The sequence below is a fragment of the Larimichthys crocea genome, chromosome II, assembly GCF_000972845.2.
Source record: "Larimichthys crocea isolate SSNF chromosome II, L_crocea_2.0, whole genome shotgun sequence".
In the NCBI taxonomy this organism is placed as follows: domain Eukaryota; kingdom Metazoa; phylum Chordata; class Actinopteri; family Sciaenidae; genus Larimichthys; species Larimichthys crocea.
Window position 1 is genome coordinate 6,359,578 of NC_040012.1, and position 27,745 is coordinate 6,387,322.

Consider the following 27,745-nt stretch of genomic DNA (forward strand, 5'->3'; position numbering starts at 1 on the left):
TAGAGTGAGTGGAAGTGGATTTATTTGAGGCTATACAACAAGTAAAACTCTCTTTCCCATTGATCTATCAGGCTCCCGTGATATAAAACAATAGGTCAAATGGTATCTAACATCGTAGTAACACCATGAACTAATGTAATATGTTATTTTATAAGCCTTCTTCACGATGTGCATGTTTTTCTTTACGTTTTTATTCTCACACCTGTTGCTGTCAAAGCTGCATTCTTGGTTATAGTCGTTCGTATTACAGCAGGAGACATTTGAAAACGGTCAGTTTATTTCAGTTGGTGACAGAAGTCAAACCTGTCGGACGTTCACCCCAATATGCATTATTCCTACTCCCTTATACGATGTACAGGCATGCATTATTTTTAAAAAAAATGTATAGACAAAACATTTACTTGGTGAAACGGCCAGTACCGATACCGAGGGAAGTATTTTCAGTCAGTCTAAAAAGGCAGCAATATGAGCGTTCCCTGTCCAGGCATACTGAATCACTTACAGCAGTCACACACCAGAGGAAAAAGGAAAGCAGACACACAACAATGCACTCAACGAGAACCCAAAATTCACTCTGTACAATAGAGAATCTCTCCGATAAATCTTTCTGGAACACTTACAAGACTTTTTCTTTTTTTTATCCACAAACAGACATAAACTGTCATTAGTACCACAGCGGTCGAGCTCAGAATCATCACTTGTATCGACGATCGCTCCTCATTAATCTAACTTTCATAAAACGTGTACTGTACAGTTCTGAATTATTTTTAAAATCACATACAGTGTGTATTGGCATAAAGAGGATGAGTAATCCTCTGGCTGTTTCCAGATCTGTTATGTCATAAAAGCCCCACTGAGACTGTCTGTACGATCTCCCATTAAATATATAAATTCTTAAAGCACGTTGTTTCCTTAGCAGCACTGACAAATGGATATGTCCATAAAACAAAGTGCACAGTTCCTCTTTGACATAACACAAACTTGAGAATATTCCACCTATTACAACTTGTAGCGTTATGCTGCGGTTTGCTCTTCATCCTCGTCGATGTAAGGAATGTCCAGATCATCAAAGCTCCCGTTTAAAGTCTTGATCTGGGGCTCGTCGGTTGAGGAGGGAAGGAAGTACATGGATTGGGTAACATTTGTCTTGCGTCCTGGCATCAACTCTCCCCACTCATCCTCTGTCAGAGCCATCAGACTTCTGACTCTCTGTGCCAGGTCAGGAGGTTTGGGAGGGCATTCTGGTTTTTTAAATTTCGATCGCATTGTCACCTTTCCTGGAAAAAGAGACATCAGACTTGTAAAAATATTTGCTATGAGCTTGTAGTACACACAAACACAATGTCAACCCCAAGTTGTGGGATAATAAAGTAACATCCTTATTAAATATACTATGGAACATTGTTGGGGGGGGGAATCCTGGAGGAAGGTGAAGGTACCTTACCTCTCTACTGACCTTCCGAGTCCAGGCTCCCCAGGCGGTCCTCCAGGCTGTCTAAGCTCATCGATGACGCAGAGTCCAGGTTGTCGTTGTCGTTGTCAGAGTTCTCCTGCTCCAGGTCAGGTAACCCGACGGCCAGTTTCACCCTGAAAATAACAAAACAAGATATTATTATTCAGACTCATTCACTCAAGTGCATTTAACTCCAATGAAAAAAAAAATCTCAGCTGCTCTCACTTTTCTTGCTTGATGGACTTGATCCTCTCGATGAGGGTCTTCTCAGTTTCGTCTGGATTTGTTTGCACTGGGACGTCGAGCTCGGACGGCTTTTCAACAACCTGCACAGAGATCAGAGAAGTGTTTGGCTGTTTTCAAATCAGAAAAATTTGCTACTCTTCAATCGAATGATAATTTTCAGAACCTCGGATTTATACTGAGGTAAACAATAACAGTTCATTTAATACCGTGTTTTGTCTCTTCAGTTTGAGCTGACTGACAGCCAGGGCCTCTGCATATTCCAGTTCCTGGATGTTCTGCATCTTCTCGGTGTAACGCCTGAACTGCTCAGAGATCAGGATCTCCACACACCTGCAAGACAACATAGTCAGAGATAAACAAATAAAAACAATGTTACGTACATTAAGGAAAAACTAGAAAACTCAAAGACTGCTGTGTGTGTGTGACTCACATCGTAGTCTTGGACACATCCTTCATGCCAAGGAAGGGGTCGTTAACATCAGGTGAACGCAAGATGCAGGGAGCAAACACAATGGCAAGAGAGCTTGGTGACATCTTATTGTGCTCTTCCTCTTTTGCAACCCTAAAAAAACAAAAAAACACACAGATCAAGATTTCGCACACAAAACATGCAGTTAAGGAAAACAGTAGAAGAAAATAATACAGATCTTCTTACCTGACAAGATGAAAGATGAGCCGCTCTAACGTGTTGTAATTAGCAGGAGGAAGTTCATCAACCTTTTGGTAGACGGCTCTTATTCTCTCAGCTCTCTCTGGCAGCTCTGAGGACAAACAAACAAACAGCAAATATCAATAAATGTCAATAAAACTCAGACGTAGAAGCTGGTTCATGAAACAAACCATGTTACACTTGTTTCAGTGTCTTGCCTGCAGTACCAACTTATAACCACTAGATGTCACTGATACACGCAAAGTTACATATTGTACTTTTAAGATTTATGACAAAAAGATCACAAGTACAGATGAAACAATTATAATTTTATCGATTAGTTAATCGACAGAAAATTCTAGTTCTAGTTGAGGCTTCTCTAAGGAGAGCTGACAGGATAGCTCATTCATCAAAACGATGCAAAGTAAGGACAAAGTATGCAAAACATATCAATATTTACTCACCCACGGCATGCAGAAAGTCGCTGTAGAGAGCGAAGGTCATGAGGGGGTCCGGCAGCTCTCTGAGCCAACGTTTAACCAGACCTGTGATGGTGTGGATCGGGTAGTTATCTAAAGGTGCTCCCTCAGGATCTGATGCCACAAGACAGAAGACACACATCGGTTATTATTATTTTTCAGTGTACACAGCTAGATGACAAAAGATGTAGTATTAATATTATCAATATTAATATTGATAATTTTATCATCATACATATATTATACAAAGTAAAAAGGATAATATGCTCCACTCATAAAGTGAAAGTTTTATTTTTATACATTTTTATCGAAATGTAATTTTTTAAATACGTATGTACAGAGCTAAAGTTATAATTATTGGTTGTAATTGTTGATTTTGAATTCTTATTTTTCTTAATTTAAAATTTAAAACTTCTTTTAAAATCTTACTTTAAAATAAATAAGTAAACACAGGAGAACACAAGAGATTAGACTGAGAAATATAAAAAAACAGAAAGAATATGGGAAATTTAGACTGAGAAATATAAAAAAACAGAAAGAATATGGGAAATTAAGAGAGAGAAAAAATGTTGTCTCCCTGGTAGAAAATGTAATTTTGTGACTCGCTCCACACTAACGATTCCAGTTAATGCTACAAGGGAAATCACATTATGTACAACTCCAACCTGCCAAGTTAACTTGATTTGTGCATTTCAAGTTTTAGCTGAATTTCGTACCCGTCTCCAGAATCTGGTGGAGCTCCCTCGCTCGACAGGCCGACCCCGACTTGCGGTAAATGCCCTCCGTGTAGAGGCCTTCCAGCTCCACGTGCATCAGCAGCAACTCCACCACTTTGGGCACAGGGTTGGCTTTACTGGTGAGGACACACACATGCACCCCAAAGTGAAGGGAGCCTGGTACACTGTCGTCCTTTCACAAACAGAGACGAGAGAGTACAGGTGAGACGGACAGAGAGAGTCTTGAGAAACTGACATGTATGTTTTTATTACTCCGTCGTCTCAGTTCCTACCTGCCTGGCACACCGTGTCGAGCAGTCTGTGATGATTTTATTCAGGCATTTCTTGTGACATATTAACTTGCAAGCTAACATAAAAATAAAAAAAAAACAAATTAATTGTGCCATTCTTGTGTTTTTTTTTTAATGTTACATTTCGTGGCCTTGCAGCCCTTTGAACTCACCGCTGCACATGTAAGCTTTCTCCATTCCCCAGATGTAGGAGCCACACAAGTCACATGACTGCATAATGTTCACCTGGTATGTGCTGAAGAGGTGATCCAGAGGACTATTAGGCTGTAGAGAGAGGACGTACAGACAATGCACTGGGATGATTTAACTGGGTGTATAACACAGAAACTTCACAATGCAGGTAAAGATATACAGCTTACGCAGATGTCCTTTTTCCTCTTTTTTGTTGTCTTGGTGGTCTGAAAGAAGCCAGAAATGAGAGATATGAGTGAGTCAAGCGGTAGCTTATACTCACCAAGTAGTTTAAAGACTGATGATTGGCTGAAATTCTCAAACTTACCTTGGCTGGTTCAGAATGAGCTCGCTTTTCCTCCCCCCTGATAAAGCCATCCAGCACAGACTGAAACAAGTTGACCACCAGCGAGACTTCGGACTTCTTCCTCGACCCTGCTAGCGTGTTCACTTTGTTTTTGTAACCCTTCATCAGATCCTTGTATGCGATTTGGGGCTTCTGTTGGTCACAAATTGTATAAAAATATCCCTACAATGATTATGAATGGAAGTGACATGCGAGTTAAAGGTGTAAAAGATTGCTCCCTTCGCTTTCTTTTTTGAACGAAGTTGAACTGACCTGCACGGAGTACATGCCTTTGATGGTGTCTCTGAACTGCATGGTGGCTGTGAGAAAGATGTTTTCTGTCGGCGACAGCTCTTTTATTCTAGTTCGCAGCTCATTCACCTGAGGACAAGGATGACGTAAATTACAAACATCCTGGAACGCAGGATTTTTTTTCATTGGTTGAGAAGGACTTGGGGACAGTTTTTTTGGCATATGCTTTAACCATTTGGCTGGTGAGCCGAGGAATACAAGATTATCTAAAAAAAAAATATACCAATTGTCAATGCTCTACACTAACCAAAGTTACCGACCCTGCCCGGCTCCCACTGAGGGAGGCGGAGGCTGTTTTCTGGAACAGAGTGCACCGTACTGTCAGTAGGGAAGACTGGCCTGGTCGTGGTGACTTCTCCACGTATAAATTCATCCATTATTTCCCTCGTGAAGTTTACAAAGACAGACAATAATCAGTAAACAGTGGGACCTACTACGCTCTTACTGCCAGAGATGGAGGGTGCTTCCTCCATAGGGAGGACTGATCAGGTCATGGCGACTTTTAGCTCTAAATTCACTGATTACTCTCAAAAGTCGGCGTTCATTACTGTTGTGTGCAATGTTTTTTCTACTGGGGTCTAAAGGAGTGTTTATTATACTGAATGTAACTTTGGCCTTGTGGAGGTTCAGTGTCTTCAATCTGGCAAGCTGCTTGAGCTTCGAGTCTGCTGAGGAGGGACTGGGTGGAGACGCTGCTCCAGTATTTTGAATTTGAACTGCAGCACCAATGTTTAACCACTAGATGTCACTGTTACAAGCAAGAGTCACAAATTGTTCCTTTAACTGTTTGCACAGCAGGAAAAACACTGGTGGACTTAACAGATGATGATGATGATGATGATGATGATGATGATCTCACCTGATTGCCGAGGAACTCGTCCAGGTGTCGCAGCTCTTTGGAGTTGGTGATCTCGCGGTCCAGAGACACGTTCCACTGCGTCACCCGCGTGGCCCGGCTGATCCGAATGGTCGGATTTCGTTTGACCCTCCCGCTGTCCTGGTTTGGCATGTGGTATGGATGTGGGGTGTAGCTGGGCAAGGTGACTGCAGTCAGATGAGAGAGAGGGAGGAGGCATTATTAGACTTGACATGACGATTAATAGTTAAACATTATATATGAAGAGTTTTCACCTCAACCTCCAGATGGCAGTAAAACGAGTGATGTATGACATAAAACAGTGACCTTAATTTGAATACAAAAAGCTGTGATTGTTTCCTCATTCACATTTATAATCTGTGTGCGTATGTATTTAAATTTCTGTGTTGTACAAATAAAAACATTATGGTCGGTGTTTTGAAGAATAAGTCTTGTAAAACTTTTGGTTACCTGTTTTATCAGAGTCACCGGTCGGGGAATATTTAGCTGGCCGTTTTTTCAGGAATTTACTGAGAAACCAGATCCTGCAAAGAAGACAACATGCAGCAACACATCAGATTAAATATTGTTAAAAATGGTCATTTCCTTTGAACACGGTGAAGTGTTTCACCTCTCAGGGGTCGTGAGCTGTGATTGAGATTGGTGTCCTGAGTCCTCATTGGTGCTCCTGGCTGGAAGACTGTACCTCGACCCGTCAGGTTCTGCTGGAATCTGCAACAGCATCAAAACGTGCTTTAAATTAAAGCATAAAACATGCAAACATACAATCCTATAAAAAAAAAAAAACATCCTGAGATCCCAGGTAACCAGTCTTAAACCTCTTTCCCCACCACGTCCCCCTTGCAGCAGCTGCACCACCACCAAACCAGACCACAACCAGTGAATACGGTAAAACATTAGCGCGATAGTCCTTCACCAGTTTTACTCCTCATGCAGAGCTGTCACTCCTGCTTTAGTTAGTGTGAGCAAAGTTAGTTCATCTATCGTTAATAACGTTATGTCAGTGTGTTATGAGCATTTAGAATTTACAAATACAAGTGAGAGTTAATGGATAAAACCAGATATTTTAAATATTATTCCCATTTATACACCCAGTATTAGATTTATTTGGCTCTGTTTCACTTTTAATTATGATTTTCTTTGTGTAACGATTGGTTCATATGTAAGATACCATATAGTTTAGTTTAAGTTGCCAGGTACAGTTGAAAAAACAAAGACTGTACAAAGAGTCCTGGAGATATTAACGGCCTGAATCGGCTTCATAATGAATTTGTATTACAATATTGTTGTAATGGAAATAAGCACAAGTCACAATCCCCACGTTTATTTCAAAGTGACTTAAAAAAACACTGACATAAAAACAATGTTCCTGCGTTTGGATGACATAAAATGAGCTTTCATACTTCCTTCCTGTTTCTCAGAGGTAACAGCTCATTCTTTATTGCCCTCGGCTGCAGGGCAGAAATAAGAAGCCCCCAGAGCAATTCAATGAATTCGGGGGCATACACATGCAAGTAATGCACATGCAGAGGATAGCCGTGGTCGGTCAGAACGTCTCTTCGGTCAGTACCTTGACCTGTGATTTGATGGACCGGACATCCAGGCTACTGGCCGAGCTCTTCAGGTTGGCTTCATGAGGGCTGATGGGAGGCAGTGGAAAGCTCCAGTACTCGCTCTCCTTGGAGCCCCCAAAGTTAACCATCAAACCACTGCGGGCATTGGCTATGCGCCGCTTGCGTTTGGGCTGCTTGCGGAAACGCACCCTGACCTAATTGAGCCAGGAAAGGTGATGAGGCACTTCTTTGATTCACGTGTAAGGAGCCTCCATTCATGTGTTTGTCACACACATAAGTGCTTTAAAAAGCCAATGCCAATATTTATTGTTGTACAGGACACTAACTACATTAGAAGCAGAAGGAAGACATTCAATGACAGTGTTTTGGATTATGTAATAACATATCAACAAAGGTTACCTCATTGATTGACGGTGAACTATCAGAGCCTGATGTGCTTATCTTGGACAGTTCATCGGCAGACATGGACTTCCCTCTGACCCTGTTATGTAGATGAGAATAAGAGCAGAGTTGTCGACTTTGTTATTATATTGTGAGAAATTACTACCACATACAGCTCAAATCAATCAAGAGCTTGTTGGGGTTAACAGACCTCCAACATCTGTGAGTTTAGGGTGCTTACTGAAACTCGTTTTTCATGTTGTCCGGTCGTCGCCGCAGTTCTGGACTTGAGTCGTCGCTCTGTCTTTCCTTCCATCGCTCGGCCTTTTCCTTGATGCCCCCCGCGTCTTTGTAACGCTGAAGCGGGGTCTTGGAGGGGCTGGTGGTGTGATCGTCACCGCTGACTTTAGGGTCCAGCGGGAGGGAGAGGGGCCTGTTGAGAGGAGGAGGCGATCCTCTGCCCTCTCGCTTCTCCTTGCTCCTGGCTCTCTGCTCAGACTGGCCGTTGACTGGGTCAGACTGCTGGGCCCTGCTGGGGCTGTGCTCCACTTTGTCCTGCCTCCTTAGCCCTTGTTTTGTCAGACTGTTATGTAAGAAGAATTAATTCAGACTGGTATAACAGCAACTAGAAATGCTAATGGTATGACAAGAAGAAGAAGAAGAACTATCACACTGTCGACTGGAAAACTACTGGATAAAACCAGACCTTTATAAATGATCACACATGTATTAGTATCAACATGTATGTTGGCCTCTAAGTAACAAGAAATATGTATGCTATTCAATATCGGACCACTAGAGAGCACTGTTTTTAAATCAGTACAGCTTATTTTTTCTAACCAAATTTAATATTCTGCAAGTTGCACACACACACACAGCACATTCACTGGCAGACAGTGTGGAGTACGATATCAGCCTAAAGAGTGACTTCAAATCTGTGCAGCAGCTGTGATATTCAAGATTTGAGTGAAAGCCTTTGGTGGAAGCTGGACAACAACTAACAGATGTTTAATAGATTTAAATATTCAAAATTGTGATTAGTGAAGCTTTTGTAAGTCTTGCGGGGACAGTTGCATGCTGCATAGCCTGTGTTACGTTATATTATGTTAACAAAACAGATCCAATATTTACACTTAATGTTGGTAAAGGCACATTTGATTCAGAGCAAAGCCAGCAGTATTGGTTGTGTTGTGGTTGTGGTGTGGTTGTGATATGTATACCTGTCCCGTCCAAGCCGGGTTTTGGACTCGTTATCCCCCTTCGTATGACTTGATCTCTTCAGGGAAGTCCTCCATGCTGTCTGGATCACTGTAGCAGCTTTGTTTTGGTTCTCATAAAACCCACGCCAGCTCCTCTGAAAAGCGTCAGAAATCCTCAGTTTTAGTCTGCTGTCATGTTCCTCATTTGTTCTTAAAGCTTTGTACGACTTATCAATCATGTTGCACCACCTCCTTCAAAGCTCTCTTCTCAGCCATGCCATGGCAAGTTTAGTTCAGCTCGAGCGAAAATGGTGTAAAGAAATTGGGTGTTGTTGAGATTAGTATTGGGTTTTGTGAAGGTGTGGGTGTGTTATCGCTGTGAAACAATGAGAGCCTCACAGCAAAGCCCCCAGCCGGTTCAGACCTCGGGTGTCAGCTGGGATCGGATCCATCCACCCCTACGCCGTGATGTGATGTGATAAGGATAAACAGTTAATAAGACAAATATAAATGGTACCTGTATAATCATGGTGGCATCTCTTTTCTGCAGGAAGTGTAACCTGATCAGACAGGTGCGGAACCAGCGCTGCAGGATGACGATGTGACGCATCACTTCTTTGTGGTGAGTGTCTTGGAGTAGCTTCCTCTCCTTCTCCTTGAGGAACACCTGAGCAGATGAAAGAGAGCCATACGCATGAGGAAAGACAAAACTGCATTTCATGTCCTTTGTTGGATGCTTTCAATTTAAAACACACAACAGGAAAGTGTGAAGTAAGTTTCCAATCATGGCAACATTACTTTCATCCTCTGGATACTGTGACGCACGGATACGATCTTGAATCTTTACCTTGGTTCTTCCTATCTGATAGCTGCTCTTATCCAGCTTCATCTTCTCAAACAGTGCAGTTATGTGCTCTGGCGTTCCCGTGGCTCCTTTTGGAAGCATCATTCTGAAATTCTTCACAAATTCCTGCCATGAAGAGAAAAGTATCATGAAAGTAAATCAACTTGGCTTCTCATTAACAGGCACAGACGTTAGAGGGTAAATTCAATGAATGTACAGTAAATATATACATACACACATAATAAACTACACAATCCTCAAATTATTGCTTTGGTTAAATTTGCTGAAATATAAACTGCTGAATCATCATCATGTCAAGTCAAGGCCAGTGCGACTTTTATGACCACTGACGTCAGATGAGATGTTCAGACAGTCAGCTGTATTAATTTGACCCTGGGGTGTCTCAAGTTTTTGAGATATGCTACGTTCTTATCCAGAGAGACTTACAAAAAAGAGTAACAGTCAGTGCACAGTGTGACAAGGACATGTTAGTGCAGCAATAAGTACTACTAAGTGACAGTTGTAGAGGGGGGAAGTGTTGAAGAGGAGGTACTCTCTGAAGAGCTGGAGGTCTTCAGGAGGTTTTTAAAGGTAGAGAGGGACGCCCCTGATCTGGTAGGACGTTCCACCAACTGCAGTGCAGAACTGGAAACTACTTTGTAATCAGCATTAGGGGGTTTGGATTTAATGCAGGCTGCTGCAGGTAGCCAGTGGAGCTCAATGAGCAGCGGGGTAACGAGACCTTTTGGGTTGATTGAAAACGAGGCACGACGCCACATTCATCTGAAAGGGTTTCACTATGCAGGCCTGGAGGCCCGTCAGGAGGACGTTACGGTCATGAGATGACCACAGCCTGTATCAGGAGTTGGGTAGCGTGTCGAGTTATGTAAGGCCTGATTCTTCTCATGCTGTAACGTGCAAAGCTGCACGACCGGGCTGACTGAGGCAGTGTGATCAGAGAAGGTTAGTTGGTCATCGACACGACTTCTGGAGCGCCACTCTTTGTGACCTTGGCAGTGCGGGTATAAACTACACTATGTTGTTTGCAAGCAGACTGTGCTGAATCAGTGTGTAGTGAGATTTGCTTTCTTGTGCCAGTGCTTCAAATGAAACACATTCATATAACTATTGACCAGAGCAGAGAGTGTTTCTTTATTCACCAGCTGCCCACCTTGAATGTGTACTTGGCACTGTAGCCAGACTTCTGGATAAGAACCATCTGCAGGATGCCTGTGGACTTGATTTGCCGTCTCACAAGTTCATCATCAAAGTGCAGCTCTTTCTGTAAAAAAAAAAAAACATTTTTCAAAGGGATGATTTGTTATGCAGTCAAACATGTGGGAATAAAGTTTACAGGGATGATCGTTACCTTCTCAGCGTTGGAGCGAACACAGACAATAACGAACGGTTCGGCTTTTTCAATCGTCTCCACCAGCTTCTTGAGTGAGGCCTGTGAGATACGAAAGCAGTGCAGTGAGCGATGCCCGGTGTTCAATTATTACAATAGCAGATTAGAAACAGGCAGCTAACAAGTTCAAGACAGGACAAACATGCACTGGTGTTGAGTTTTGCAACATTGTCCCAAAATTCCAGTACATACAGTTTGTCATGTACCGAACAAATGTAGATCAAGTATGTTTTTATTTATCTGCTATACTAAAACTATTTTTTTAAGTCAAACTAGGGATACATGACTCAGATATATAAAATAAAATACAGATTATTGCTGAGCTCTACACCTCAGGTCGTGGGATTCCTGCTCCCCTGTTGCGCCTCTGTGCCTTACATCTGCCCTGCTAGTGGCCAGACCTGCTCCCCACGCATAGTAATAATAGTCCAGTTATCAGTTAATCAATGGCTGATTAATATAATTACATCTCTCCCCAGTTACCCTAATTATTCATGTGCGGGACACACAAGGCCCAAAACAAAAAAAGTATTTATTCATTGACTCTTTCTCTCTCTCCATCTGGAAGCTTCAGTCTAACCCACCAACTTGACCTCATGTTGTATCCACTCAGTCATTCATCATGTCCTGTTTGTGTCTATCATTCGTCCTTGTGTCTGTCCTATGTCCTACTATGTATTGTATTCACTGTTATTTGAACATCACCCTCAAATAACGGATATCTTAAGGTCCGACTCTTTCCTTTATGAGATGGAGCGAGGACAGTGAGCAAAGGTACAGAGAGAGAGGGAGAGAGGACAAACCTGGAACTGAGTGCCAACTGTAGGAGGCTTTGTCCTCCGATGAGGGTGGAAGATGAATTTGCTGGTTCGGTCGTGAGCGGTGAAACCAGCAATATGTTGGAGTGATTGAAAATTCATGAGGTTCTGTTGAATAAAACATCATAAAGTCTGTGAGCTCCCCAAAAACAAATTTGACTTTGGAAGGACACGCATGCAGACGGAGAGACTGATGAAGTGAACAAACTAAATTAAATTTTACTTTAAAGATGTACAAACATTATGTAGAAGTGCACTTCACCTTTGGAATGAGCTGCTTCTGTCGACCGCTTTTAGTTTTCCTGCGGCAAAAAAAAAATAAAACGTGAGAAGGCGACACATAAAATTATGTTTTAATCTGTGTGAAATTAAACTTACTTTCTCTTTTCATAATTGGCAAAGATGTCTTCGAATACGTCGAGGGGCAGTTCATCGGAGCGGTCAAAGGAGAAATCCAGAGGGAGGCTGTTGCTGCAAACGTCAGAGAGGTATTTTAACTTCATCAGCACAGAGGACTTTTTTATTTTTATCAATGCTCGATCCTACACGTCGTTCCCTCCGTAGCTCTTCTGTTTTTGATAAATGCACACAAAGGGAATATTATTTGCATTTAGGATTCATGTCTGTCCGTCTCTTTTACTAATGGAAAAAGATGGCGAGGGTGATTCCCCATCTTTCAACCCACCAACTGGTGCATGACCAACACTAGATATAGATCACAGGTAGCTTTAAAAGTTCCTCATACTAACCCTGAACTGGGAAAAACTGCTTTCCGGTACTACACACCTTAATGTTAATATGTTAGATGTTGATGTTAATGGCTACACCCATGGTCTGGTCCATGGTTTAAATACATTTGGTCGTAGGAAGAGACACATGTCAGTGGCAGTAAAATATACGATGGATGCACCGGTGTAGTAAACCTACCTGTCCAAAGTACTGCTGCGCTTTTTCATGTCTTTGAGGGACCTGCGGGAGCCTTTTCTGGAAGCGACTGTGGTGACAAAACAAGAAGTCAGTCATATACAGAATAATCAATAGATGATAGAGGGTCAGTCACTCATTCAGAAAAAGACACGACTGAAGCTAAAGCCAAATCAACCTACTCAGTTCTGCCCGCTGGCGCCCGAGGCTCTTGAATACGGCGAGGATGCGAATGGTGGCTCGGAGGACTCCCCATCTGAACAGCGCCTCTGGGCTGGACGCAACCAAGTGGTGCAAGAACGCTCGCTCACTGCTCCGTAGAAGCGACACGACTTCGGGACGCATGTGCTCGGCGTTTTTCTGCAGGAAATCCTGAAGAACGAGAAGAACCACGATCAACATGCTGCATACTTTTACCCACACAGAAGGGGCCACAGTCTTCTCGGGGGAGGGATCAGCATTAATCGTTCACTTATTTAGGATGTTCAAGGATTTTCCCACAGCGGTGAGTGTGACGCTCACAGTGATTTACTGAAATTCAAATGGAAGAATCTTATTGACTTTCTGGAAAAAAGATGTTTCCACCGTGGGGGATTATACTCCACCTTGATATGATATTTGACACTCCCAGCAAAATGCTGAATGACAAAAGTCAGCTCTGTATTTGAAGAGGGTACAAAGAATGGATTGTCCCGATGCTGCTGCTTTAACTTGTCCAACAGGGTTTCATCTGTGGCCTCGGGGATGCTGGAGATACACAAAGGGGAGGACAGAATATCAATATCAACACATAGTGTCTGGGAAAGACAACAACACAGGTCAACGGTCAGCTGATAGATCAGAAAGGTGGAAAAACACCAGACATGTGATAATTTAATATATTAACAGCTGATATGACATAAAAAAAACAAGCTCATGACTTTAATTTCAACTGAATCATCCAGTTAGACTTCAAACTAGTCTCCGTTAGCTGTGATTGCCCTGAAAAATTGCATTTATCGAATCAGTAAGTTCAGCTGGATTTCTTGTGACGACAGAACAAATAATTAAAGGAAGGAGTTATTCCTCCGTTTGCCATGAGAGCTTTTGTAAAAAAAGGTTATGACTAAGACCACCCAGACTAACTGGTCTGTTACGACGTTTTTATTCCACCTACCTGCTCTCCTTATCCAGCAGTTCAAAGAGTCCGGTTGATTTCCCGCTGATCAGCTGAACGCAGTCGCTGTTGTCAGTGTAGTCAATGTTTTGCCAGGTGATGCCTTCGGACACATAATCCTCCTGAAATAGAGTTTCATCACAATTACATAATCAGGTGAAGTGAATTTAAATCAATCCGTGTATGTGGCCATGGTGAAGAGACACAGAACAGACGGCTAAAATAGTAACCGCAGAGCCTTCAAGATGGACAAAAGAAACACGACGTGACTGTCTGTCTGTAAGCCCTGAACATAATTTAATCTGTTTATTGGCATATTCAGATTGTATTTTAGTCTGGACTGTTCATCCAAGATGTATTTGGAAGTGGTTTGAGAAGCGATTTCTACAGATCTGCATCTCAGTTTGAATGCTCTGGTCACTCTTTTCATATTTCGGGGCATCTTTTGAGTCACTCGAACTGCAACATACAACGCCGACGTCAGTGACGGAAGAAGAACTGTACATCTGAGCACAACAGTGCTGACATACACTGAAGGGAGACAAAGCTGCTTCAATCTGATTTACTGCAGTCTGCAGTGCCCTTGACTGTCATTAAAATATATATATTGTTTTTTTTAAAAACACCTTACTTGCTCAAGCTTAAAGATTTGCAGGTTGATGTAATACTGCAGCAGCTCGTTGGTGAAGTTGATGCAGAGCTGCTCGAAGCTGTTTGTCTGCCGGTTCTCGAATCCAAACATATCCAGGACACCGACGGACAAGAACTAAAAACAACAAACAACAACAACAGGACAACTCATAAGCAACATACGAATGGGAGCAAACGTGATGATGTAATTCAGTAGTTTTAAACTGTGAGCTGGACCCCACTGGTAGGACATAGAGCCCCTGAAGGAAGACTGGGGAAAAATATGGAGTGATATTAAATAAAATGGAAAATAAACATTTTGCTGCTTTTATTTCCACCAAATTCAACTTCCTTTTTTATCTGTTGCTTCCTCTTTTATTGTTAATAATGGACAATGAATGTGGAAGGAGATGCATGAATCTTTTTCAGCTTCTGAAGTGAGACATGTCTACTATTTTAAGGATGCACATTTTCTGCTAAACCTACAGTGTGTTTCTGATGAATATTGTGAATGACTTTGACATTTTCAGGGCAAAAATGTATTTACAAAATGACATTTGATGATATAAGTTTTTTAAATACAATCTCCTGCATCACGTGACTTACAGAGACAGACTCCTCCATGTCTCGTCTGTTGAGCGTCGCGTGGTTGATGTGAATGACGATCCAGTCGAACAGAGCGCCGTATAAAGACTTGGCCATGGAGTCTCGCATCGTGGAGGCCTGAACACACAAAAACATCAAACGGAGCTAATTACAACTTAAACTCGGACGTAAAAAGGTGGTAACAGCTTTAAATTACAACCCCAGACACAAATGAGTGTTGTGCAATGATTTAATCTGAAGGGGGCAGGCCCTAGTACTACATTTAACGTCTGTACCTCTTGTAGTGTGTACTGTGAATCCACGGTGGCGTCGGCAGTCATGACTCTCCTCTTGGTCAGAGTCTTCACCAGTAGCTCTTTTTTTACCTGGAAATAAACAAACAGTTACGAGAGTTCTTAAGCTCTATGACACATTATTAATCCACATGAAATTTACTATCAACTACTGTATTCAACAGACAGAGCACGTTGAAACATGCTCGCTCTTAAACAATACAGAGAGCTATTTTAGGCGTAGCAATGACGCACTTTTTCTCTACGAGTTGCTCAAATTTTTCCAGGTTCATGTGATTTCATCACAAATATATACGGCATCAGAAAAACAACCCGGAGGCCGTAGGTGATAAATCCACATCGTCACTGAGCTGAGTTTCTGTTTTGGGAACGTACTTTGAACAGGTCAGACAGCGTGGACAAAACTTCAGCAGGTCCGACCTCCAGGACTTCAGTGTCCTCTGACAGCGTGTACGTCACATTGCCCAGGAGCAGGATGGCAGAGAGGGTGGAAAACACGCTGCGTGGTGGAAATAAGTTAGGGTTAGGGTTAGGTTAGAAATTATGTTAAATAAATCTGGGGCAACTGGACTTAGTTGTAGACCACTTGGTTCGTCACTGCTCTGAACGTCTTTACAGATCTACAACCAGGTCCAGTTGAACCCTTCTTGACGACCCGGAGAACCACCGCAGACATAATTGAGGTCCTCAAATAAACTTCAACTCGAGTCCAACTTAAAAAAATGGTTCAAATTTACAAATTTACACAATGAATTGAACATTTCATCACTGATGAACCAGACCTGAACTCAATCTGCCACGTCTAGAGTGAACTAGAAACCATCCCAATTATTAGTATTTGTGTTTTATAAGTGTATTTACTGAAAAACTTCAGTCACAATGTCCATTTCAACTAACCTGCCTAACATGTTAAATATATTATTAACCATTTTTTTTTCATTTCTGTTTAACACGTTCCAAAATTATTCGATAATTGACACTCGACACCTGAATACCGACATTTGTATCTTCTGGCATCTCATTCATCAGTGTATCAGTAATAACCCAAAACTGATGTGTGCATTTGTAGCCGGCAGACAGCGTTTGGAAGGCTAAACACTATTCTGGTTATGTAAACGTGTCAGTCTTGTCGTCTAGCCAGTACATCTAGTATTGTAGAAGTGAGTAGTAGTTGATATTAATATTTTACTATACTGACTTACTCGACAAAGCCTAAAAACAGGTTGTACATTCAGGTCAAGTGTTAGTTCAACCTGCTGTAAATACGAGGAAAATTAGGCCTTAATAGACTATTTATTTATAGGCGTCTGCACTGGAGTTGAAACCTTTTATTACATATGTAATGATATGACACAATCCTGCGTGGGTTTATTCGCTTCCGCAGTTACTGGTGATTCACTTCACGAGGGAACCAACCTGAACAGGTTACGACTACGCTGCTAGCGCCTTGATAAATATACGCTGTGTCCCGAGGCTGTCAGGCGCTTGTCGACATGCTTGCTGCATTTTTTCCCTCTGCTCGACTTGACATGCTCTGACCTGTTACTGCCACCAGTATAGAAAGCAGAAACTCTTCGAGAGTCGAGCAGTCAAATTACAAATGACTTTTCCTGCGTGCATGGTTTTGTTAGATCTGTTACAGCTGTGCAGCGTCACTGTAAACTTTGTAAACACTGTGTCTCCGCATCACAGACTGCAAATATTTCTCTTTGACGTATTTCTTAGAAGACCTAGCGCTTTGCTGTAATAACACACGCTGCTGTGCTGTTGTGTGACAAATCCCACGTGTCCGACAGAAACAAAAGCAAAATAATTATTATTTCCAAACAGTTTTGGAGTTAAATACACACCAACATTTCCATGTCACACAAGGATTTTACACTGGTGACTCTTGGGTACAGGTACACTGGTTAGTTTGACTCCAGTCTGCAGCCTCCCACTTGTGTTGTTCATGATTAAAATCATACGTACTGTTTCTTGGTGGAGGCCAGGAAGCCGACCATCTCCATCGCTTGATGGAGCCTTTTGTACTCCTGCCCGAGTTTCTCCTCATCGTCGAAATGGAGGTCATCCTGCAGAACAAGAGGACGAGATATGGAGGGAAAGTAGACATTAGGCATAAGGCACAGAGGTGTAGGCGTGTCCACACATAATCAAGTCATCATGAAGACATTATAATCTATTTATCTTCCACTTATTCAGGCTCGGGTCTCCCCTCTGCAACACATTCCAGCTCCTCCTGGGGGATCCCAAGGCATTCCCAAATGTTACACGGGCTACGAGTCTGCCCAGGGGTCTCCTCCCTGTTGGACGTGCCTGGAATACCTCGCAAGGAAGGCGCCCAGGGGGCATCCTCATCAGACGCCCTGAACCACCTCAGCTGGCTCCTTTTCACACGATGGAGCAGCAGCTCTACTCCCGAGCTCCCTCCGGATGTTCAAGCTCTTCCTTTTATCCACAGTCTCATTCTTTCGGTCACTACCCAAAGCTCTTGATGGATGATGGACTGGAAAATTGAGAGCTTTGTTTTCTAATTCAGCTCCCTTTTTCCCCCACAATGGTTTTATTATTCTCTGTGAAATACAACTTTTCTAATTTATTGAGTTTTCACCTGTAGTTGTGCTCTCTCTGTGTCAGCATTTGTTAATAATGTTTGTGCTCTATAAATAAAATGACCGCATTCAATTTCCCAGGTTCAAAGTTTCGAAATGACGCATTTACAACAGAACTGGTTCTGCATCATCGGCCTCCCACACAAACTTCATCAATTTATTTTCTGCTGTCTGACTAAAGCAGTAACAAACACAAACACTAGTTAGTTGTAAGACAGCACCTGTAAATTAAGAGCTACTACAAATAAAAGAGACAGCAGTATCTAAACTGGAAAACGATGTTGCACTGTCAACACAAACAAAATGCACTGGGTAGCTTAAAACTAGTGTCTGTCTGTTTTCAGTCGACGTCAGGGTTCAATCAAACTACGGCATTTTCAAAAGACAAACAGGCGAAAGTATCAGCGTGTGAACATGGTCTTAAATTCTCTGTATATTTAAATGATTTTGAGGGAACGCAGATGCACTTTGAGCCGAGTTAAGAGGCGGTTTTACAGTTTTATGTGAGTGTCTGTTTATTACTAGGCAGGGGAAACTCTGACACGCTAAAATTTACTGTTGAGAAGTTTCTAGATATCATGGGCCTGTTTCTAAAAACATCTACCGCTGGGTTTTCCCTGTTTAATAGGATGACACATCGCGTCTTATCCTAGTCCTCCCCTTTTCTTTCTCTATGACTGCTGCAAAGTGTGCAGATCAAAGGTACCTGCTTGAGGTAGAGATAATCTTGCGGCTTTAACAGATGAAACTCCTCCCGCTCGTCTTTGGACGCGCCCATCAGCAGATAGTAGAACACGTGGTAGCTCCTGCAGGTCACAGAGCATCAATACAGTCAATCAGGGCTCAGACAACTCCTGTTATTTAGTCAACATTTCCTTGCACACAGAGCTGTGAATGTGGTGATGCTTATGGGACTTAAAGGGTTATTACTTCTCCCTCTTATCTCTGGACACCAGACGGGACTTTTCTAGTAGGTACTTCTCAATAACCGCCCTGTTGGAAAACAAGAAGAGGATGTCAACAAAAAAAGGTCTGGTTTGGTTGCCAGCAGACGAGAAGAAGTAGAAAAATGAACTGTTGAATGAAATAAACACATCATCCAAGATAAACTGCGCTGCAGAAGCCACCTACCCTCTGATGACACCACTCTCCAGATAGTTGAGTTGGATGAACTTCCCGAAGCGACTGGAGTTGTTATTCTCTGCAGTCCTAGCATTGCCAAAGGCCTGTTTAAAACACAAGGGGGAACACAAGTTTCAGTCACTTAAATAAACAGACAAATTTGTGGTGGGCATGTTTCTCACAGACACTGGCACCCAGACCTAAACACTTTAAATGTCTGCAGAGCAGCTATCAGATAAATCACTTTAGTTTAGGGATGGCATGGGGACTGTTTTCATTATGTATTATGTAACCTTATGTTTCGGTCTAAGTCCAAACTAAAGCTGCAGCTAACTGCATTATTATCTTTATTATCAATTACTATATCTTAGTTAGTTTCAGTTTATTTCGAACATGTGCGAGTGACACAACAAAGTAAGCTGGAACCGGAACATGCATGTGCATATCTTGATTATTTGATTAGTCTCTGGAGTACGTCAGAAAATAGTGAAAAATGTCCAGAGCCCAAAGCTTTGTTTTCAAATTGCTCATTTTGTCCAACCAACAGTCTAAAAGATTAGCCAGATTATATTCACATTTAGAGTGTAGAAGCAGAGTTTATTCCTTACAAATCACTTACAACGCCACCCTTCATGGGTGCAACGCCTGAGAATTAATCAATATTAAAAACGAATCATACAATAAAACCTTAAAACCTAACAACACAAGTGCATTGTGTTTGTGAAAATATATTTTTGATGTTGTGATATTATCTCTGTGTGTTTTCATCAATAATGCAGTTAAACCAGGAGACCCAGGTCAATTATGCAAATGGTTAAGTGGCCGCAGGCGCCACCAATAAAACCACCATGAGGCAGCTGTGCTCTACTGTGTTGTCTGTTACGTTTCAGGTTTTTTTTTCCTGCATGGCCGATAAAGCGGAAAAACCAACTGTTGTTGTCACTTGATGATAACGGTGAGAGGGAACTAGGCCCGACAGAAGATTGACAGCTACCTTAACAACTGATTATCATTTTAAGTTATTTTTAGGGCAACAACGAGGGCAACATTTTGACTTGATAAGGGAGCGGCTGTGGCTCAGGAGGTAGAGCGGGTCGTACACTAATCAGATGTGGAGGTGTCCTTAGATACTGAAGCCCAAACTGCTCCTGAAGGCTGCGCCACTGGTGTGTGAGTGTGTATGAATGATTAACTCCTAAAACTGATGAGCAGCTGGCACCTTGCCATCAGTGCGTGTGAATTAGATATGTAGTGTAAAAGGGCCTTGAGTGGTTAGAAGACCGGGAAGACATTATATAAGTGCAGTCCATTGGCTGGAAACTCAACGATTTTTCTGTTTCATGTCATTATAAATGAACTGTTTTCATTTTTAAACTGTTGTTTGGACAAAATAAAAAGTATCTTTGGGGTAAATACCTTCTAGCCTATCAAAAACTGAGGATGAAGAAAATCATTAGTCACCCAAGAGGACTTTATGACTGGATTGTTATTCTCTGACTAGTGACAGTAACTAAGGTTCACTATCAATAACACAAAATAACTCTGGAAAAAAAAAAATCACTGGGAAAACGTGGCTCATGAGCAGCAGCTGACTCAGGATCAGTTTCTTTTTCCCAAGTCGGAACCTTTCCCATCGGAAAAGAAACATCCAAACTGCGCCCACGTCAGCGTCTAAGGAAATCACTCTCCTTCATTCCAGTGCGAGCTATGCCGTGGGTCATGTCTTAACAAGCCGGAGTAATAATGCCTCTGCAGACAGTAAGCTGGATGTGCAAGCTGTGCTGATCGCACGCTGGTAAAAGGTAAAGCTTTGATACGCTGGAATGTTCCTACCCAGAGCACCTCTGTAAACACAGGGAGGGATTTTTTTTTTTTTCCAAACACACATTGCTTTCATTTTTCAACCAGATAGATCAAACTTCTAAAAAAAGTTGAATGCAGCGTGGAGAGGATGAAAGGCATATGGAGAGAAAAGTATAGCTGGTATGCAGAGGAGGGTGAGAAACAGGTGTTTGCCATGTCCCAGTTCAGGGGCTGAATCCTCTGAAGGACTCTGTCATGAAGAGGGGGCAGGCTGAACAAATGATGCATTCAGACGGACTGTGGAGTCAACAAAATTCCAAGTTTATCATCAGGAATTTAGCCCAAAAAAAACTCTCACTGCCAACAAATATCAGTGGTAAAGTCTGAAGTGACATTTCACTCTGACACATGACAGACCTGGAAAACTGATTTAGTGACTTATCAAGCAAAAGTCCCAAACATGCTGTGATTTGCTTATTTTTGCTGTTTCACATTCATCATTATAAGTTAAATATCTTTGTCAGACAAAACTAGTAATAGTCACCTTGGTCTCTTCTGTCAAACAAATAACCTATAGATTCATTAAAGAAAAGAAAATATCTAGTAAATTTAGCCCTGATCCATTTAAACTGTATTTATTTGCCTATAAAGTCAGTCAGGCTGCTAAAATGAACAAATAATGCCGTTCATTCACAGAGTTTGGTGGTTTACCAAACTTTTTGGCCTGTGACTCTTTAGCTACTGTTTGCCAGTTGCATAACATTATGGGATTTGAATGGGTAACCACAAGGCTATAAAAAAGGCTGGAATAATAAAACACAGCGACACTCAGGTTTGGGAATCACTGGTCTGGTTCATATAATACATTTCCCAGGGATCAATGACAACCTAAATAATGTGAAATTTGCTGATTTTGACTTGCAAAGGATTGCCTGAACATTACAGTACACTGATATGGATTGTGGGTTAATGAAGGCCGCAAATGACATGTCCTAAAAATTCAGACATTGAGATGGAATATTGTTTCGAATATTAGGAAAATGGGGCAGACACAGACGCTTTAAAACCTCTGAGAATCTATAATCCCTGACTTGCATCTGAACAATGAGGGAAGGAGAGAAAGAGTGGATTTATGAGAACGGTTTAAGGAGGGAGAGAAAGAGAAGGAGGGTAAGGAAGTGATTTATACTTTGTTGTGTAGGTTTGCCAGCAGACCTGGCCGAGCCTGTTCTGACACGTTCCTGCCGCTCTTCTCTCTCTCTCTCTCTCTCTCTCTCTCTCTGGTGTTCCCTCAAAGACAACGCCCTTCTCATTCCCCCTGTTGGAGCTCAGCTCTCAGCTTCCTGATCACCAACACCAAACACAAACCTTGAGCAACTATCAGTCAGTCAGTTAACCTCCATTCTTACTGAAAGCAGGCCCTAGTACGCGCCAGCTACTGAATGCAGAGGTTTAATAAAATTAACAATTTACTTACAACATACAACACGCTGTGATATCTTCTTTACTTAAAAATAAAGCTGCATTTGATATATAGACGTCAGTGGTGGTTAACTTGCAGTGAGATTAAAATCTGTGCAGTTTCCGTTACGTACTGATGTGAAGAGAGAGATAACATTGAATTTAAAGTTAGGGTGTGACTCATGTAAGTAAAGGAAGCGTAATTGCAAATGCAAAATGCAAATTAGCATATCTACTGATGGAAATCTTGTCAAAATGTCCTGGCTTGGCCTCTATTGATATTCAACACCCGTGCATGGCCTCCTCTGGTTTTAACCTAAGGCTAACTGTCGTGTCATGATCACTGTCTTCAGTAAGCTTCTTTCTTGTTTACCGTGTTTAAAAAAAAGTTCTCTCCTCAAGCTCAATCTCTGCCTCTTTGAAAACTACTAAACCATGAACACAAAACAGTGAAGTGCCAGAAAGACCAGTTAATAGGAAAAATACTTCAGCTGTTGCTTATTTCAAGGAGGAACTCGTTGGACTTGTTCAGAGAGAGGAAGAATCCATATTTAGACATTGTCTAACGAAAGGCTGGCCCCATGGGACTGTGCATGTGTGTGTGTGTGTGTGGGGGTGTGTGATCAGTAACAAATGGGTCGGGGATCCTTTGTCTAAACCACATATATCTGAGATTTTCTAAGAGCTGTCCAATTCTCCCTTTGACGAAATTGTACTGTTGCAGAGTTTTGAATTGAATTCTTGGCAGCTTCCCTTAGAAAACCTGGTTTATCCAAATTATAGAAAGAATACGGACTGTCACAATAACTATGTTATCGACTTATCATACAATATATACGATATGTTATCATCTTATCGTAAGACATAAAGACATGAGCGCGATCATTTTCGCTCACCTTGATAAAGCCTGTTAAGTTACTGAGTGTTTGTTTACATAAGAATGTCGCTAACATGATACTAGAATAAACAGCAGGGGTTTCCCTAAATCAAGACTTGGTTACAAGTGTTTTTTTATAGTGCCTAAGTCAAATGAATAGAATTAATTATTGCAATTGTTTCTAAGGAAGTTATCCTCCATCAAAAATAGTTATCCTACCCGACCTAGTCGAAAAGGTACAGGAGAATTTGGCCACCAAAATCATGAAACTATTTTTCCAATCTGCTGTTTTTGAACCGAATATATTGAAATCATTGTCCTGCTGTCAACTCGCATTACGACCTGTTAGCCTTGCGCCAAAACTGTGGGGCGCCGGGTACGGCTTGTGCCAGGGGGCTTGGTCCATGCTAATACCAGCTAGTTTTTCATATGATGCATACCCCCAGTTAAAGACCACCTGTCAATACATTCATACATTTTAGAAATGTCTTAAAAGTATTTGAATCCCCAGATAAGTTCAAATCTATATACGGTGTCTTTCTGAGGACTATAGTTTTAAAAAAAAGTTTTTTTTGTACATTTATATCCAGAAAAAGTTTAAAAATCTTTAAATGAAGACATCAGTATGGGAATAACAACCTCTGGTACTGTAACAAACAGCAACACATCGTCCGCATATAGACAAAACCTCTTAAAACTTCTATTACTTTTATCAGCTACAAACTGAACGCACTAATGGTTCAGTATATAAAGTGAAAGAGTGCTTGGCATCAATTCTGTCTATGTTCATAATGTCTGTTAATCTTAATTCTGGCGTTTGGTGAGGAGTTTACAGTTTTAACGCATCTAATAGAATCATCTTTAGGCCAGGCTTCTTTGTGTAAAAGTTGTTTTAGTTGGATGGATAAATAAACTGTGAACTGTACAAACTCCACTGCTCCCTGTTTGATAACTGGGAGATGCAAAAATAACATGAATAAAACAAATACTGGAACACAGTATTGTTATTCCCAATTACTGAACTGAAACCAACTAAATCCCCTGCGTCTTATTTACTGATTTGTTCTCAGGCTTTGAGCGCTGCAAACAGTTTGCCCGGAAAAGGATTTAACAAAGTTTAAGTCCCAAAGAGACATGCATTTCCCTTTAAAAAGGCATTTGGTCTTGGTTTTATGTCAATTATCATTTGAGCATATTGTGCAATCTAGACAACTGAAAGAGAAAGCAGATGTCAGGAGGAAATGTGGGCAAATGTGTTGTTGGGTTATTCATTGACCCGATTACTGTAATTCAGTGGTATGTGAATGCCAACAAAGAAACCTTTCGGCACTTTCAGGGAAACTAAAGTTATGTGGTAAAAGCGAGGATTCCCAGTTGACAGAAACTATTTTACTCACTGGTGGTTTTTGAGTTGAGGAAATGTCTGATTGTACGAGGAATGACGCAAACATATACGTCTAGATATGTTACTCAATGTAAAAAATCAGCATAGATAAAACGGATCTCAAACTGCTAAACGTTTGCAGCCTTCATGTCGTGCCATTTGTTACATTTTGTCTTATAAACAAATGACTAATAAGATACCGCAGAGTCCCTCATGGTTTAGATCACGCAGCTGTTTTGTGGTTATTGTTGACGACACTGGTGCTTTTGTTGCAGGGAATGCGAAACACATGAGGTTGATACATAGTTTTTGTGGTTTTACTTTATCTGACACTTTCTGTCCTTGAACAGAAGTGACGTGTCTAAAAAAAAAAGGATATGAGACTAAAGAGGCTACAGCAACGTGACCTAAGATTAAGAAATACATTAATCTCATGACCAGAAAACACGTAGCAGAGTGATTCTCAGGCAGAGTCTTAGTTTGTGAGTCATCATGCTCTGCAGACTGCAGCAAAAGAAGATGACTAACATCAACAGGGATTTTATCAACTAAACTGAAAAGACCAATTGGGGTTAAACCACCCATGCGAGTTTCTGGTGGGGTGACTGCCAGACCAGTATGTTCTCAGGGGTTCATAGAAAACTGACCTCATCAGGTCATGTGTTGATTAGTTGTTATGTCTGGGCCAACCAACAGTGTGTTTAAAGTAAAAATGTTCATTCCCTAATTGCTGCTTTTATCTGCAATATCTGTTTTATCTTCTATCTCTGTACACTGAATATCTTTTGGACTGTTGGTTGGACAAAACAAGAAGTAAAGAGGTCATGTTGGGCTTGGGAAACTGTGATGGCTAAAAAAGATTATCATCAAACTGACACTGACAATTAACATAATCTCAAAAAGTTACAACTAGTTTTGAGTGTTTATATCTGGGGTCTGCGCAAAAATGTTCTTCATTAACAAAGAGACCCCCAAAAAGAGGTAAAGACTTCTTTCTTGAGATGAATAAAAACATATCAAAATGTCCCAAAGCCACTGTGATGACTTCACATGTTGTCTTGTCTGTGCAACAGTTAAAACCCCGCCCCAAAGATATTCAATTTGCAATGATAACATCCGAGATCCTGAAACCAGAAAATGGACATAAAAGGAGTTTTGTCCTGGATCTATAAGTTTTGAATTACTTATGATTGTGTACATGTGCTGCCTGACACAAAACTGTCCAGACAGTGTGGACTGTCAGCAGCTGGCCAGCGTTCACGCCACAGTTGACCTACCTCTAGCACCGGGCCGGCCCCGAGGACGGTCCGTTTCAGCCCGCCGCAGTAGGTCTTCTGGCTGAGGGCGGTCAGGCAGTGGATGAGATAACTGCTGCTCTCAGTCTTCCCTGAGCCACTCTCACCAGATATCACAATACACTGGTTCACCTGCCTGTTCAGCATAGTACGGAAGGCTACGTCTGCTATGGCAAATATATGAGGGCTTAGTTTGCCCAGTGGCTGGTTCTCGTACATCTTGACATACTTGGGATTGTAGTAAACAGGGAGGAACTTATTGGGGTTGATGGCAATGAGGAGGTCACTGGCATAGGTGTAGATTTTACGCTGGTAAAAGCGCTGACGTAAAGTCTCCAGGGTACTCTCCTCGGTCACATCTGGGAGGTTACAGAGGTCGTCGTAGTCCTCTCTGCTGCTTTCCACTTGGTTGCGTCCAACGATGGCTTGCTGCTGCAGGACAAAGTAGTACCCATGGGTCTTAGAGTGCCACTTCTGTGTCTCCGGTGGCCACAGCAGGACTCGCTCCAAAACTGAATCCCCAGCCTCCAGCAACTGCTCCTCTCCATCGCTCTCCCTGACCTCTAGCAGGCTGTACCTCTGGCTGGCATCCAGGCCCAGCGTGATCACGGCATTGTGGATGACAGTTCTCGCAGTGTCCCCGCCGCTGACCTGCAGGGGACAGTAGGCAGGTGTGTCCTGGGACAACCTGGGGTAGATCTGCACAACACGGGTCACTTCGTGCTGTTCAGGGGCCCCGGCTCCATCTGTAGTGCTCATTCTGATATACAGATGTACAGGCGGGCTTCAGCATAACTTACTGCCCCGACTCTCTGCCTGCACCCACTGTAAAAAAAACACATAAAGAGTTTAAAATGAAGGAAAGAAAGTAGGAATTAAGGTAAAAGATCATAAGTTTGAGTCCATTTACACCACACAAAGTGTAAGGAGCACTCCCTGTACTGCTACTATACCTCTAAAGTATATAAAATCACTGTTTAAACATGCAAATACTGTATATACTGTCATATCCACCTATGTTCTGTACATAAAGCAACCTGCAACTCTGCAGCATTGCCATACTCTGCCTACAAATATACATATTTATTTAATGTATACTTGTTTTTAGGTGTATTTATATCTGTCTTGTGCAAGTGCAAATTCCTTGTGTGTGTGCACGTACCTGCCCAGTCAAAGTGGCTCTGAAACACTCTTTACAGTTAAATGCATGAAAACATTTCCACCCATAGTATGCAAACAGCATTTCCTCTTATCCAAATCATAAATTCCCACCCAGGTGATACATGTCAGACGGTGACAAACAAAGTGTCAAATTTAAGTCTCACCTTTCATGAAAAGCAGCTTTTAAAGTTTTAAATCCTTAAAGAATAAAAATAAAAACTCCTGAGAGCGAAGAGCAGATCTCTGCACCTCCTCCGGTTAACTCCAATCACACAACTGAAGGTGGAAAGAGAAAAAAAAAAGTTTCTTCACCTGAGCTTCACGGAATAAAGGTGAGCGAAGCAACACTTAGACTTTTAAAGGATAAACAGAGACTTCCCGGCGGTTTCAGCTCGTTGTTGTCCGTGTAAATCAGTTTCTTTGGGGGAAACTGGGAGATTAACGTCCTCCTCGTCGTCCCGGTCGAAAAAAACCTTAGGTTAACGTTTACTTCCTAGATTTCTCCACTGACACACACACACACACACACACACACACACACACACACACACTGAAGCGTCGACGAGGTGGAAGTGAGTGGATGTTTTTCCTTCACTGACCTGAAGGATGCAACCACTTTAACCAACAGCAGGTAAAC

The 27,745-nt window shown here is 41.8% G+C and overlaps 1 protein-coding gene across 4 annotated transcripts; it reads right to left on the minus strand.

Annotated features, from left to right (window-relative positions):
* LOC104932877 (unconventional myosin-IXb) lies at nucleotides 1–27,745 on the minus strand. 4 transcript variants are annotated; one of them, XM_019254238.2, is made up of 41 exons: nucleotides 27,421–27,743; nucleotides 25,930–26,772; nucleotides 19,137–19,231; nucleotides 18,936–18,998; nucleotides 18,712–18,811; nucleotides 17,365–17,465; nucleotides 15,769–15,892; nucleotides 15,376–15,465; nucleotides 15,101–15,217; nucleotides 14,496–14,630; nucleotides 13,865–13,986; nucleotides 13,314–13,455; nucleotides 12,891–13,080; nucleotides 12,712–12,778; nucleotides 12,163–12,255; nucleotides 12,047–12,086; nucleotides 11,770–11,892; nucleotides 10,928–11,008; nucleotides 10,730–10,840; nucleotides 9,562–9,684; nucleotides 9,232–9,381; nucleotides 8,736–8,869; nucleotides 7,757–8,098; nucleotides 7,534–7,615; nucleotides 7,131–7,328; nucleotides 6,171–6,271; nucleotides 6,011–6,084; nucleotides 5,543–5,727; nucleotides 4,645–4,752; nucleotides 4,354–4,524; nucleotides 4,214–4,252; nucleotides 4,007–4,118; nucleotides 3,837–3,910; nucleotides 3,544–3,736; nucleotides 2,813–2,941; nucleotides 2,355–2,460; nucleotides 2,130–2,261; nucleotides 1,906–2,029; nucleotides 1,679–1,779; nucleotides 1,457–1,587; nucleotides 1–1,277 (listed from the first exon to the last, which is right to left on the minus strand). In XM_019254238.2, exons 2-41 carry the CDS (start codon nucleotides 26,704–26,706, stop codon nucleotides 1,015–1,017), a joined length of 5,643 nt encoding a protein of 1,880 aa, XP_019109783.2. In that variant the 5' UTR covers nucleotides 26,707–26,772; nucleotides 27,421–27,743; the 3' UTR covers nucleotides 1–1,014. The 4 variants fall into 4 exon arrangements, with proteins under 4 accessions (XP_019109783.2, XP_027144769.1, XP_019109785.2 ...); XM_027288968.1 differs by having other exon boundaries at nucleotides 27,273–27,743; XM_019254241.2 differs by having other exon boundaries at nucleotides 1,136–1,277; nucleotides 1,445–1,587; nucleotides 27,273–27,745.